We start from the raw sequence: 15,966 nt of genomic DNA on the forward strand, positions 1-15,966 counted from the left end.
ACATAATCCTGGCACTTAGGCATCTTCAAGTAGTGAATATTCGGTAAACAACTCACCTACACTTTTGACCCCTAGGAGCGCTGCTCTTCTCGTGGATGATATTCCTGCACAGACGAAAGTAGGCAGCCATCTTTTCTTCCTTAGGGCTAAGAACTTGCAAATTTATCAAACAGATGCGCCATCGCCCCTGAGTACAACAGCGCAATTTCCTTCGCTGTGTCCCGGATGTCACTAATCTCATGATCCCCGTCCGTGCTGCCTCTACGGCTGGAATGTATTATCGCCTTTAGGACGGATTCGGAATCTCATTCGGCGATAGCAGTTGCCTGGGATGTTCAGATTTGGATACGTTGGGGATGCAACTGGGACGTACCTTGCCTACTGGGAAAGGGCCACCAGTAGTTCATCACCCATGTTCGCCCATATGTCTCAAAGGGACATCACTGGGACATTCCTGTGACGTTCAGTCAAGGCACAAATACTGGTCTCCTGGATACCCCAGGGATATCCCTGGGCTCCACAGGATGCTCCCTAGGATATTCAAACATCCAGATCAGGGTATCACCTGGATAATGCTGGGGTGTATATGGATTAGTGGGTATGGGTGAGCGTGTATTTTCTGAGGAGTACAGTTGCACGGCCTTGATGAACGCTGCGTGTCTCAATGAAAAGATTATCCGCAATGACCCCGTTCTCCATCAAATCACGAAATCGAAAGTGTCTTATACGTCGGTACTGAGTCGGTAAAACTCACCAAAGACGGCACTTTATTTAATGTAACAGAAGGGGGAAAAAACCCATACGGGCGGGCTCCTGAAACCGAAGACGACGCAGAACTCATGAATATTCCCGATTTTAATCATACAGCTGTTCGGAGCTGTTTTAAATAAAAACCCAATTCACCTCCTTCACTGTCTCTATTAGCTATCTGCCTCCAAGCAGCGAAAGCCTTTTATTCATTCAATAAAAGAAGATAAAATAGCTTCAGCTTCCTGTTTCAAAGTCTTTCGATTACTGTAATGCCGTTTTACTGTTACCTAGTTTTATTTATGAACAGGACCTCTTGCTGGTATCCGTTTCGCGAATAATTAAAGTAATTGAGGCGCGTATGCGATTTTGTTATCGCATGAACCGGTTGCGTCATTTTGCGATTTGTTTGATATCCAACTCCAAAAAAAGAAAAAAAAAGTCTGTGAAGAAAAGTACAAATGCGTATCGCTGCTGCTTCTAGAGAAACAGCGCAACCGCATTTAGTGAACACAATAATGGTTGAGGTTTCTATGGAATGGTTTATGGCTTCTACGTAAATTGGTACGCGTGCCTCTACGGAAACCATGGAAATTATACCACGCACAGCGTGGGTGCCTGGCACTCGTTATGGGAGTTTTTAAAGGAATGATTATCGAGAATCAACGTGTGCAGAAACGGGAAGTGACCGTAGGAAATGCGTTACACGTGCCTATTGCCCCCTTGGGACGTTACATCTCCTCTAATTCGTCCTTCGCGCGTCAGGTGGCGGGACGATATGCCGAGCTTCCTTTTCGATGTCATCAAGGTGATCGTGTCGAATACACTTTTTGTGCTAGCTGCTTAAGAAAGACGTGAGACGAAATGGTAATTGTTTTGACTGACCTTAGCGAGTAGAGGCATTTTACCTCTAGTATTTGTTTTGGTTTCCTTAGGTTTAATAATCTTTTCTTTTTTTTTTTTACTTAAACGCCGCGTTCCTGTGTTCTGTATTCACATTTTGTGTACCGTTGCATATTCGCGTTCAATGTCGTCTGTTACGCATGCTACTGAGTGTGGCGGCTGGCCCTTGTTGGCATAGTTTGTTTTTGGTTCTTTGTTCGTGCTGTTGTTTTTTTTTTAAATGAGGTTTTCCATTTCACCTTTTCATTCCTTTTACTCTAACTTTAGTATATGGTCAATCCGTAGTGTCCTCTGGGTTGTCTCAGCCTTTCTTCCGCTTCCTTTTTAGTTGTCTTCTGCTTCCAGTACGATGCAGACGACACGTGATTAGACTTGGCGTGCGTGGAAAAGCGAGCGTCTGTTTGCATTGCTCCAACAAGGACGGTCGCTTCGTGTTTCCTGCCTTCTGTTGACCCACCCGCAGCCTTTGGCGAGGGCTACCTTCCGGAGCGAACATAGTTTTTCTCTACGATATTGGTGGGTTCGACAAAACCTATTTCTGTACGACACGCCCCCTAGTATGCGTCAAGAATGCAGATAGATCCTACCGATCATTTTTATTTCTCTGTGGCTTTGCGTTCAGTGTACCGACATCGCATTCATATTTGAGCGGTTCAATATAAAGGGCGTCCCAGCTAAATGCGAACAAATTTTTTAAAAATATATATATCACTTTTTTTTACAACTGACTTCATCTGAAACAGTGATATATATATTTAAAAAAAAATTCGCATTTAGCTGGGACACCCTGTATGAACCTATTACAAATATGCCTGGAATTTCGGGAGTTTCGGGAGGTAAGTCTTGAAATTTACGCACTAGATCTTCATGTCTGCAGGATGCTACTCTTTGCTGGGCCTTGTGCTCTCCTCTCAAACGCTGTCACCTTTCCAATGTTTACCTTCTCTATTAGAAAGACAATTCCCGGCATCCGCTTCAATGAAACATGCAATTCGCAACCTGCACTTTCGTTCTTCCTACTATTCTGCTGCTCTCTGCCTAACCCTTACGGACGATTCCGAGCATGCTGCCCCCGTACGGGATGACTCGATCCGCAGTGCATCTGAACGATTGAAGCACGTTCACTCATTTCATACAAGAGAACGTGTTTTTCTATTTTGCTGTACCGTACATGTATCGTATCAACATGAGATTCGTGACTTAGAGTCGAGTCACGTGCGTTATGAGATATATATACCTTTATGGAGATATACTGGTTCTGCTTTCGTATAGCACTTTTGAACCGCATCTGGATTGGGTTTTGTAGGTGCCCCGACGAGGTACCCTACGTTCTTGTACTTGAGCAAAACACGTAGCCCTAAAGGATGATCCTTTGTGGGTACGCAATGAGTCCATTCATCCTACCCTGCCGTTGCCGGACGGGGTTATAGGACAGGAAGAAAGGGAAGAGGAGTGCATTCCTGTAAAGCGTGCTTTGTCTGCATAACGGGGTCATCGTTTTGGGAAGCCAAACCGTAGGGCTCACTCTTTTTTAGAGAATGTGCCGGAATCGAGACGTACTCTCTTCCACATATTCAATCCAATTCAATTTATTGGTTTACCACATGGTGGGACAGCAAAGCTAAAAGTTACCGGAAGTAACTTGACAAGGCTCTGCTGCCCAAATATGTAGTGTCCTTTCACGTTTTTACTTTCTAAGTTGTTTGTTAGCATTAACTACTCCATGACACAACGATGGGAAGCTTCGTTATTCAAAATTTAATTAGTTCTATTCGTCTAAGTTCTGAAAAACACCTTAGTCTCTTCTGCATCCTAGAAGGTAGAAAGAAATTCCTGACACACATGGCTAATTGTCGCCTTCTTAATTAAGCTCTTCTTGAGAGGTAATTACTTCAGCCGAGGAGAAAGTAACGGGTTGTGTCGTGATTAAAACTTCACAGCTCGGTGAACACCAGGAAACAGTTTTGCGCACCTTGACACGAGATTAGCATTTCGTGGACAACAGTTTGAAATGCTCTTCTACGAAGCCTCATTTCCAAGTGGCTTTATTGTTATGATGTGTCCTTCGTAACTGTTCACTCTTCTGTTGGGTAACGTCACTTGAAAGAGTAAATACAACAACGCATACGACAATACGAATGCAGGGTTGGGTTAAATGCTCCCTTTAAAGGAAGTCTTGTTTGTGTCGCACGGCTTGCGGATCTCCTATGACTTTATACTTCACGTGCAAGGGGACGCTACGTTGTAACTAATGTACTGACTTTAGCAACCGTCTCCCTCCTGTTTGAAACCTATTGACCTAAGTCGAAGTAATGCACTACGATCGAGAAAAAGGAGAAGTTCGACGTCACTCTTTTCCTGAGCCTAGACTTCGAGCATTTATAGATTTTGTGACTTATCTCGCACTTGGCAGAGCTCTGAAGAATAACCTCTCATAAGGCTCACCACGTTCAAGTGCTTAGAAAGTTTTGAGAGGGAGAGAGAGAGAGAGCACATACAGCATTGGTGGGAGAGAGCAGAGATGAAGGGAGAGTCGAGCGCCCTCTAGGGGGCCGTATAAAGGCGTAAGTCGGATGACACACCTTTGAGTGAAAAAAAGAAAGAAAAGACAAAAAAGAAAAGAATAAAGTGCTGGAAGAAAAGCGACGTGGACAAACCCTTACGTGCTGTATCACAAACGGAGTATTGTGGAAGGGACAGGCGGTCCAAGGATGAGGCTGAGGACATGATGTACAGCTCCGTTCAACCTTAATAATAACAATGGAAAAAAATTCGCTCACATTTCCCAGCGCGAGAACAGCCACCCTTGGGGCCACTGGGGGAATGTTAACTGAACAAAATCCTTGCGTTAAACAAACAGAATAATTTTGTTCAATTAAGATTTCTTCATGGCCCCAAGGGGTTGCTGTAATCGCGCTCGGGAACGAGACCACATTTTTGTTCAGTGTTGTCATTAAGGCTGACCGGAGCTGTACCTTATCGGGATACGATGAAGGGAAGTGCATCAGAACGAGAGCCGCCGATATTTCGAACAGAGACTGCTCTTCTTCTAGGCATCCTCCTCATCATTGGGATGGTATTTACCATACCATACCATACCATACCATACCATGGTATGTACTAGGGATGTGCCACCCGAATCCACGAATCCTAGCCACGTGCAACATGTTGCCACACTGCGCAGACAAACCCTATGTGCAACATCACGGTGCCATTTTACAACTGCACTGCACTAGAGGTCTATACGTTGCTTCATCTTCTTCACCGTAGTGTTGTGGTCCATCCTGCGAATTCCCCCTTATAGCTGCTTTCTCAGTGGACGGTCGCCTTGTCACGTGCTTTCTCCAACCTTTTCTTTCTCTCATGCGCAGAGACGTACTGTCGTAGCGTCTTCGAAACGGATGCTTTCAACAGTCGAGCTTCCCACGGGAATACGCTAGTAGACACTGTCGCAGAGAATAACACTACTCTTCGACGCAATCCCTTTTATTACTGACGCGAATTTCGCGACTACGCTCGTCATTCCCAGTGAAATACGACTAACCTTTATTCACGCAGCGACCAATGAGTTCCCCATATTTCGCCACATTGTCATTCTTTCCTCTGTTTCGGCTCCTTACACAACCCGTTTCATTCCCGAGATTGGAAGCAAAAAGATGATGGCCCGTTCCTCATCCTAAATTGTCTTTCTTCCTTCCTTGCTCTTCTTTCCTCATGCGTCGTGAGGTTTTCGTTCTCCCGCTGTATTCAAACTCCACTGTCACCTTGCTACCCATTTTGAATAATAATCCCATTTGCATCGAACCTCTCCTCCTAGTCGTCCTCCTCCTCCTTTCTCTTGCTCCAATGATTTATTTAACGACACAACACCTTCCCTTACTTTCTTCTGCAACTGCAGGCAGGCTTAGAACAGAGCAAAGGGAAGGCAATTCACTTTGATTACCACGTATTTATCCGCACTACGTTGTCATTTTTTGTCATTCTGTGTCTCTGTGCGTTGAGGCGGTTTAAAACCGTCCATTCGTCGTGGGTACAGACCCTGCTCTACGCATGTAGATTACTCGGAACATGGTGCATGGCCGCACAGTTTGCGCTGAAAGCACCTTAGCCCCTTCGCTTTCCCTCCTGCACCCTTCTTTCCACCTCCACTTCTACACCACACACGGCCTTAGTCGTTCCGCGATGTTAATGTCTAACAGGAGAAACAGGAACGTGTAACACCTTACATTTCTGACCTGCTTTCTTGCACTTCAGTTACGCTTTAATGCACTTTCCGCTAGCATGTGCAAATTCGAACACTGCACCATTATGCACTAGACTGAGATATAAGCGGCAGATCTGGGCTTGACGTTTAATCTACGTCAAAGCGGAACGGCGAACGAGAGAAGGAAATTAAAATTGGGCCCAGGGGTAAGGTTAATCAGTGAGGTGATCTATGGGCAGCTCTATGAGGAAGATATCGTGAAGGTCCTCACACCTGCCCTTTCGATACTGCTAATAAGTCGGACAAATCTAATCAACCCGTAAGATATTCTTAAGGGAAATTACCTGTATCGAAGCATATTTTAAGAGCCGGGAATGATTGAGTCGTAAATTACGCCGTTCCGTTGACGCCCAGGCTGATAATGATGGGATTCTTCCAGCCTCGTCATCGTTAATTGAGAGAATGAAGTTTGTCAGGGATGGTAGTGGTAATTTAAGCACTAGAAAAAGGCTCTTCCGTAAAGTCACATGCATTGTTGTTCCTTCATGGCCAGCATCGACACTAAGTTAACGACAAAACGAGAACTCTATGTGGTGTTGCATGCCACCGTAGAATGACCGTACGCCATGGCATAACTTATACCTAAAAATGATTGTCATGAATGCGTCAGGGGAGTACAAACTGCGAGAAACTGAATGGCTTAAAGAGCTAAATTTCTTCAGCAGCAGCACCTTGCAACCAACGACTCAGTCTCAGTTGAAGTCCATACCATATAAACAAAAGAAAAAGGACGGCGCAGCAGTACTAAAAACGAAGGCAAAGACTGCTGACACTGGTTCCAAATTAATTAATTTATTTATTGTTATTTAATTATTAATTAATTAAGTCAAAATTAATTAGTTAAGTCAAAATTAATTAAAGCAAAATTATTTTTGTTTCACGGTTCCAATCGACATTCTGCTTCCATATAAACAAAAAAGCAACTGTGTCCGCATCGCGAATACAGTTACGACAAAAAAAGAAGAAAACACAGAAACAGAAAAAAGCTTCCGCAATTAGCGAGATGGTAATCATTAGCCGAGGGTGCACTTCGATCGTAACTCTAACGAGCATCTCCTCGTAGAAGTTTATCTTTTCAAACGTTTCCTTTTCTCAAAAGGGTTTCAGACTGCTTCAGTCCCTTTTCAAGATTGGAACCAATGGTTCACTCCGTGCCAGTCTAGCAATAAACGAAGCAAGCAAACGGGGAATGTTTTTGTCGCTACGTATTTCTATTTCCCATCCTGTCTTTGTCACATTTCCGCCTATTGATGCACTCGTCTGCTAATTTGGCATCTGGAAGCCGTCGAGCAAACATAAGAGGGGCCGTAAAGCGCAAAGATTTACAGACAAGCAAATGCCATAAACTGAGGGCGAACAGAGCAGGGCAACGCGGCACGCTCTGCGAATCATTGCGCTCTGGCTCTGTGAGTTGTCATTTGAGTTGCAACTTGCCACTGATGACTTTGGTACACGCTAGTCACAAGGATGGAAAAACGTGAACGGTGTTGATATAAGGTGTTGAGTTGCAAATACGAATCCAGAAAGCTGCGTTTGCCGAAAGTCGTGGGAAAATTGTAGGACTGAAATAGTTCTTCCCATCAGCAATCGGCATAGCTTGTGCCACCTCGCGACTGTCAAGTAAAACAAGGCGTGGAAAGGCGCAACGAGGTCTTAGTGAAATAAAGGTAAAATCAGGGCGGGTTGGTGATCCATTATAAAAACGATATAAAAAAAACAGTGCAGGCGATAACGAAAGGGACAAAAAACGAGACAACCGCAGCACTGAAAGTCAGTGCTGCGGCTGTCTCGTTTTTTGTCCCTTTCGTTGTCCCCTTACATGTTTTTTTTTATAATGAAGTCTTAGTGTTTTAACTTTTCTGTGTAACAAATGTATAAATGAACGATGTGGTAACACTGTACTGCACGTACTGCCAAAAGGCCAGGTAAACTAAAAACAAAGCGGTTCTAAGCTGGAAAGCTTGGCAGTTCTTCAATAGAAGAAAATACCTGTATAGGTTTAAAAAAAAAGATTGGGGAAAGGAAAAAGTAGCTGCGAACTGCGGGCGAGAAGCAGCTGCCGAAAGAACCTTTCAGCGCAAAGTAGTTTTCCTAATTGACAGCTATTAGGGGTCTCTTCATAATGATGGGGCGCAGTTGTATCAAACGAGTAAACTCAACGGCAAACCTGTCTCAGAATTCGTAAAGTTCAAGTGGGCTATTATTATACTTCGATTTCTTAGCGATCGAAACCTTTACTGTTTTCGATTATTATTCTCGTTTTTAGTGCGCATACGTTCAGGTGCCGGCTTACTATTGAACTCATTACAGACCATCTTGAAACCACATAGAGGCATATGTCCGTCCTGCCTCTATAGCTGTAGCTGCCGTTCATGTTCGTGTGTTTCAATCCTGTGCTCGCGGTTTGACATATGGCAGCAATGTTCAGATCAGCGGCAATTATAAATCGCTTTTGCTCACATTTCAGGAACTTCACGTGACCAAATTTATTTCACGGACCAACCCCAGCACCCCAGCTCATGATCATAGTTACCTCGCGACGTAATACACCAAATCGAATTATAATTATTAATATATAAATTCAGTTTGTTAGTTTCAGTTAGCCAGCAAAATACTCGTCGAACTGCTTGGCATCTTTTTGTCCTTATGCGTACCAGGTGTTTTCACTTCGAGGAATCTGAAGGACTGCTTGAGTCCTTAAATTTAGCTTTGCATCCTAATCGAAGTTCACGTTCCTTGTCCTAATACGACAGTAATCAGGATAGGCAACTGCTCTTATACGTTTATTTTTATTGTGCCGTAAGCATGCTCATACTCGAGATTAAATTTCCTGCAAGTCAAACAATTCCCTCCCTGCTTGGTTACCGAGTCGCTGTAGCGAAAGTTTTTCGATAGCGAAAATGTTTCTGCTTGAAGTCATTGCACTGTGATTCTATAAACTAATCACGACATAGGCAGGCTCAGTTATGTGAATAAAAGTCCCACACAAAATACGGTGCAAGTTAAAGCTCAAGAACAAATTGTCTTGATTGCCTTTGCATACTAAGAACGTTTTTCACCCCCCCCCCTCCCCCATCCTCTTTAACGTTAAAAACAAATCAAGCATGATTACTCGGTGGTTGAGCAATGGGAAGATTGGAAAATACGAAGATAATAAACGCAGCAATCTCGAAAGTGTGTCGAGCTGTGCAGAACACTGTAAGGTTGTTACCGTCAATGAAGTTGAGCTCATAACAACATGAGGATAACGATAATCAGCGTTAAGAACAGGGATAGATATAATAGTTTGCAACCCGAAGCTTGGAGCTAACGGAAACTCAATAGCGTGTCTCTCCTTCGCTGTTTATATTGATATTTTTGCTCTTATATCTCGGCTTTGTCTTGCCCATGTTCTCCGAACTCATTCTGCCAACTGCGCTTATCAGCATTATCTGTTCCTGCTAATATTGTCTGTATTGACTGTAGCTGTTGTTTCCAAGATGCGGTGCGAACTCTTCCCCCGGGGTCAGAGGGCGTTGGAACCTTCCAATATTCGCAGCACAGCAAGATAAAGGCGAACAACGGGCTCCACGAAGGAAGGGATTACACGGGTTCCAAATCGTCCGCACGAGGTAATCCTCTTTTAATGTCCCTTTGGAATCGGTATATTGGAAAGGCGTGCCATTGTAGCATCCAACGATGCTGCACCTTTTTGTTCGTGCCGTTCTTAATATGCCTGAAGACTCAGGCATCCCATATTAGATCACGCTCGACAAGATATTCCACTCTTATCCCATGCGCCGACCCTAATCCGTGCTGTCGCCCGCTTGGTAGATTGCGTCGTAGTTTCCGACGCTTCGACGGTTGCATCCGTTGGGAGTGGATATTGTCTCGCTGAACCTCCTTTTTATTTTCCGGGCCCTTTCTGTTTTTTTTTTTTTTTTTGAAGACCGTTCAAGCAGAGGTAACATCCGGCTCGACTGTTGTGCGCACAAATGCCGCGAAGGGGTGTGGGCAGAGTGCGTGCGGGCCACTTCCCTCAGCCGTGATGTCGTGTGGCTGCCGGAGGGACTGAAAACGTCAAGCAATTGCAGTGTCCCGAATCATCACTTCGATATCGGTTCATTGACCATTCCCAAGCGGCACAATGTACTGAAAGTCGAGTGCAATAGGGGTGGACGGTATGTGTCTTATCAATGTTCTTTAGTTTCACGAGTCTATTCAAGGCCTTCCACCTACCCGTCCACCCCTATTGCACTCGACTTTCAGTACATTGTGCTGCTTGGGTTAGAACATCTAAAAGGGGAAGCCACGTTTTTACTGTTTTTTTTTCTTTTTTTGGGGGGCCGTCACGAGGAGACAACCCAAGTAGCACAATGTACTGAAAGTCGAGTGCAATAGGGGTGGACGGTATGTGTCTTATCAACGTTCTTTAGTTTCAGGAGTCTATTCAAGGCCTTCCACCTACCCGTCCACCCCTATTGCACTCGACTTTCAGTACATTGTGCTACTTGGGTTGTCTCCTCGTGACGGCCCCAAACAAAAAGAAAACAAAAACAGTAAAAACATGGCTTCCCCTTTTAGATGTTCTAACCCAAGCAGCACAATGTACTGAAAGTCGAGTGCAATAGGGGTGGACGGTATGTGTCTTATCAATATTCTTTAGTTTCACGAGCCTGTTCAAGGCCTTCCACCTACCCGTCCCTGGGTATCTGCTCCCTACCTACTCCCTGGGTATCTACTGGGTACCTACTCCCTGGGTATCTGAGATTATGGAGGAAAAGTGGCTTCTGGATACGTATTTGAATGTTCGGTACATAAATCATTACGGGTTATCGACTCGTGTTGGTTGACTGTCGTACTTCTGGGATGTAGTTAAACTTGAGTTATAGGTTTAAATGGTTGGAATTCCTGTAAAGAAGAGACGACGGAGTACTATCGTCCCTGTACGCTCCATTCATACCGGTAAAAAGAAGAAATAACGTAATTGGTTGAAAACTATTGAATGGCGATAAAAGTTTTGTACTAAAGCGTTACCTGACTGTGGAATATGACAAGAACTCTGATGGTGCGTACATTGCTTATATTGTGTTGACCACGGATACAACCGACTGGAACGGAATAACTATGTTGGATAGATCAATTACCGATATTAGCTACTCTGCTTTAGCTACTAGCCTCCACAAATATTAAACAAATCTTATTTGTATTCAGAGAAGAACTGTTCTTTGATCATTATCTGATAAACTCTTCCTAGTCGCGCCCCCACGAACGCATTTTCTCTTTTCCTTATCATCTTTTCGAACCGCAGTCTATGTCTCGAACGAAGGACCCTAGCGAAAGAGACTAACGTAAACACTAACCGGAAGGAGGAGTCTGTGTTGTCGGCGTCTGTTTACGGGAACACGGCTAAGGTGGGGCCTTTCGCAATTCGTCTGAGCAATGGGAGACCTAGAAGTACATTCGTCTTACTCGGCTTCTTCTGCTTGTTTTCATTGCAATTGCATTGAGGAATGTTGGGCAAGGAGAACTTGGCTCCGAACGGTTTTCGTTCGCGAAAAGAAACGAAGAAAAGAGTACGAATGTTTTTATTTTATTTGCGTGTGAAGTATGTCGCTACTTTTATTCTTTGAGCCAAACAGACATTGTGAAAGTGTTGTGCTTTTCTGCAGAGTATTTCTGTTGTACGAGTGAGAGAAAGAAACTGTTAGAAAGTTTCGAGTCTGAGACGAATTCAAAGTGTACGCGCAATTCTTACCGTTAGGGACTATTCACATGAATAGCGCAACTTAAGTTTACAGTAGCCTTTGAGGAGAAACAGCAAAAGTAAGCCGTTTCCTGGGTCTTCTTGATTAGGATAAGCGTTGCCCTTCTATTCATTGTCTTAGTGAACACAGAGCACGTAGACAGTCGATAGCAGCACGCAAACACGTCGATAAAATACTAGATAAGCTAAGTACCGTATTCCGTCAGCGGCTGTCGACTTCACCTATTTATGATCGCCTCTTCATCGATCTTCGTATACAGCAAGTGAAAGATAAGTACGCAATTATCTGGTCCTGAGTTACGCATTATTATCGACAAACGGGAGGCAGTCTTCAGTACTGCGGTACTGTCGACTACTTTTCGTTCCGTGTACGCTGATGCTCTCAAGTTCGTAATGCGTGCGTGGGAAATGGTGGAATACTTTCCATACATTTTTCGTGTGGGAAAGATCGACGACATTAAAAAAAGATTACGAGTTACGTACTTATCGGTAGACAAACAGATGCTCAAAGGTATCTTATCACCGTTGAAAGTATGTGCAAGTTACACTGCGTGACTTAGTTGAAAGCACAAAAGTATCGTAACAAGAACAGCAGCGCTTGGGGGAAGTACAGCTTGGGACAAAAGTTCACGGAACACCGAGGTGTTGCATTTCTCCATTGGAGCGACGTCCTATAGCAGCAAACAGGAGCGGGCACGCCTACTGAGAGATGGATAGAATAGCCGGTCACCCGTTTCTTATTAAATTTCTCCGTGATAGCTACCAGGAGGCCGCTCCAATTAAGAAGTACACCGGTGCCGTGTTCCATAAACTATGTTTCCCAAGCTGTACAACCCAGGACGGTCCCCGCGAAAGCCGTTTATGCCTAGACACCCACGCTTTCGTTTTGGCAATCATTCCACAGCACACATCAACGTGTAGGGAGACATGATAAAGTACATATACGGGTCGATAAAGTGCTGGAGAGAGGCAGACACTACGTGGTTGACCTGTGGAGATCTTGAGGATAGCGTCACTCGTAGTCATAGCTCTCGCCACACGGGATGGCCCTTGATATAGTTTGTCAGCGATGGCTCCGATGTTTTATTCGATTTCTTGTCAAACTCAGTCCTACTCGTGATGATGCGGTAGAGAGAGAACGCATTGAACAAACAGAGCCTTGCGTCTGATTACCATAGATATTGAATGGACCGGGTACATACTTCAAGGGAAGGCTATTGCTACACGTCTTCCACCGGTCAGAGCTGCGCTGGTCGTCGGTTCCGAGGTACATCCACACAAAAGTTGCGCATCGGCATAGTTTTTGCTACCTCATTTTCGCATTCCGTGGCGAATACCTACACCTTTGCTTTCTCGTTTCTCTTTTTTTTTCTTCTTTTTTCACGGGAACTGGCACCGCAAGTGAGAATCAGTTCTGAAGTCAAAACAAACTGTACAAAATGTTGCGCTGAGTGAAGCCACTCCACTAGCACCAGGTGTCAATACACTGAGTGCTTCGCCCTGACGCAGCAATACCGCCTCATGCATACACGACTCAATCAAACATAGATGCATGACATGCACGACATACATGGAGTTGGCGTTATTCGGTGTCTTCCTTCCTTTCTTTCTGTTATTATTATTAAAATTATCATCATCATCATCATCAATAGCATTATATAGCATTAGTGCTATATAATGCCATATAATAGGAGTAGGAGAAGGAGAGAGAGAGAGACTTCCAGTCAAATACAATGTATAGGACAAAGTACTAACTTGAAGCACACAAGAAAATCGCACTCTAGCGCGCGGCAAATGGTCCACCCTGGAGGTAGTAGTATTTCACGTGACATTTGGCACACCAAGTGAGGATCCGTTCGAATCTCCACGTTTTCCGCACTTGTTTATTTTCCTTTGTGGAAAGGTGTTAAATCTTTTGATATTGCTCTCTGCAGAAAGTCGTTCGTGTCTATGGGACGTAGCCAGATGTACCGTTCAGTTTCATTTCTCTCTTTCTTTGCCAATGCGTTTCGCGGTACTAAACACTTATAAAGTCGATTCTGCTGAAGGGGTTGTCGTATGACACATCGTTGACGTACAAAAAAAATTATGTTTTCTGTAGCAAAAAAAAAAAAAAAGAATGGAAGAAAAAAACACGTTATTTTCAAAATGCAAATTCCGATTTTATTTCATAGCAGTTATACATGTAAACAATATTAAATACAGGAAGAGGAGCCAGAGGAAAGAGTACAAACAATAACAGAAAAGCGTTAGAAAGGTAGTTTATACTATATCGGTAATATGTATAATACCTAGTGAGGTAGAGGTAGAGTCATCTGAAGAAGGTAAATGTTGCATTATTTTTTTAAACAACGAAACATGGCTCGCAAGTTTTATTTCTGAAGGTATCTGGTTCGATATGCGTATGCTACAGTATGTAAATGAAAATTTACCGTAGTTAATTCCTTTAGTCTTTTGTATGTTTAATCTACCAGCCACCATAAGTGTCGCGTTAAAGTTATGTTGCATTAAATGACTCCGTTTCAGCTCCTTTCCGTTTCAATATTTTTTTTCCTTCTTCTCTTCTTTCTTTTGACTTCGCAAGACACGAAACCTGTGTATTTCAGAGAGATCATTGTCTTTCAGAATTATACGTTTTTTTTCTGTTTTTCTTTTTTTTTTTTTTTTTTACGGAAATACAAAGAGGGCGAGCGTCACCATTTTTATGTACGCAAACTCCGAAATGTTGGGTTTCAGAATCGGCCTTTTCATGGACTGAAAATACAGACACCGGGAGTTCAGCCCATGCTCTTTTGATAATCCCCGATAGCAGTGGAGAGTTTAACGAATACCGAGCTCTCTCGGCGAGTCATACTCACAGAAGATTCGAACGAAAATGAGATTGCGCGAGTTCTCTTGTCAATGTTTGGGCCGCATACACAGTGATTTCACATACTGCAGTCACACTTATTGGACGTACTTGTTACGTGCTCGTTACAAAATAATGTATGTCTCCCACCCCCCTTCTTTGTTTCTTTTTGCACTCTGTTTGCATCACTTTTTTTTAAATTTCTTTGATGCAAATCTAGCTCCATTTTCTCGTCACTCTATCGGGCACTTCACTCGACATAAAGGTTATATAGTCTATACCGGGGATGGGCATAGATACATTAGTTGAGTATTTGAATATGAATACAAAATACTTTGTTGAAAGGGGGTGTTTAAATACTCTCGATAAATACTTTTCAATAGGAGTATTTAAATACAAAATATAAATACAGAATTTAAATACCGTAACTACAACCATAAATACTGTGAGGAAGATGTCATCTGGAATTGCAGACATAACGATAATTGGTATTTAAATATACATAAATACATTTTTCGAATCTGTATTTAAATACAAAATATAAATACATTTTAATGATATTTATATTTTAAAGAGTATTTCAATTACAATGTATTTAAATACTGCCAATCCCTGGTCTATACCACGATGGCGACTAATTCTTGCAACGCCTTCTCCAATGTCTGAAGTACCTAGCGGGTGTTTTTCAGCGTTCTTGCGTGAGACTTTGTCTGCGCATGACAGCCTTCATTTTTAGCCTGAATGCTTCCGACGATCTTGAAAGTAGCTTCCGTACGCTCGGAATATCGCGTATCAACGGGACCGTGGCTAATGTGTAGCACAAAACTTTGTGGATCGAGGCTTACGAGAGAACTTCCCGAAATGATTGTCAAGAGCAAATAACGAGCGGCGCGCGTTGCATTCTCTGATGCCGTCACGATGAGGTTTTCGGAAAGAGAGGTTTCTGTAGTTCATTGTGCCGGCGAATCTTCGTGCACTTGTTCTTCCGCCATCGTCGACGTTCTCTGCGCGAGTGAGCTTCCTGTCTTCATGGGGCACTGGGTATCGATGAATATCGAGTGTTGTGTAAAAGCCTTTCTGAGGAACAATACGATAGGCGTATATAATAGGCGTAATAAGGCGTAGTCGAGGCAGGACGGCGTAAGGAACCAGTTCGAGAACTCTTTCTGAGGTGGTCGTAACCGTCAACAACACCGTCCCTATTCATTTTGTTTCAATTACTTGTTCCCTTTTCCACTTCTCTGGTTACCTTTATGGAACACTGAGCGCCGATGCCGATAAATCTAGGGAGGGCATGCAGGAGCCGGTAGCGAACATCCAAGAAACATTCCTTAGACACTCGGACCATAGAGACAAATCATTCCGATAATTATTGAAACATCACCTTTCAAACCATTCCAGGGCAAGAGCTGCGATCGCTGCAATAAAATAAGAGAGAAACGCAATAAGGCGACAAAA

The 15,966-nt window shown here is 43.4% G+C and overlaps 1 protein-coding gene across 1 annotated transcript in view; it reads left to right on the forward strand.

The window, feature by feature from the left end:
- Positions 1-15,966, forward strand: part of LOC135390871 (uncharacterized) — a 510,967-nt gene that overhangs the window by 437,199 nt on the left and 57,802 nt on the right. Inside the window, exon 11 of the mRNA XM_064620821.1 lies at positions 9,394-9,525. Coding sequence (XP_064476891.1) covers positions 9,394-9,525 — 132 coding nt within the window. The remainder of the gene's footprint in view (positions 1-9,393; positions 9,526-15,966) is intronic.

This window comes from Ornithodoros turicata, chromosome 4 (genome assembly GCF_037126465.1).
Source record: "Ornithodoros turicata isolate Travis chromosome 4, ASM3712646v1, whole genome shotgun sequence".
Classification (NCBI taxonomy): domain Eukaryota; kingdom Metazoa; phylum Arthropoda; class Arachnida; order Ixodida; family Argasidae; genus Ornithodoros; species Ornithodoros turicata.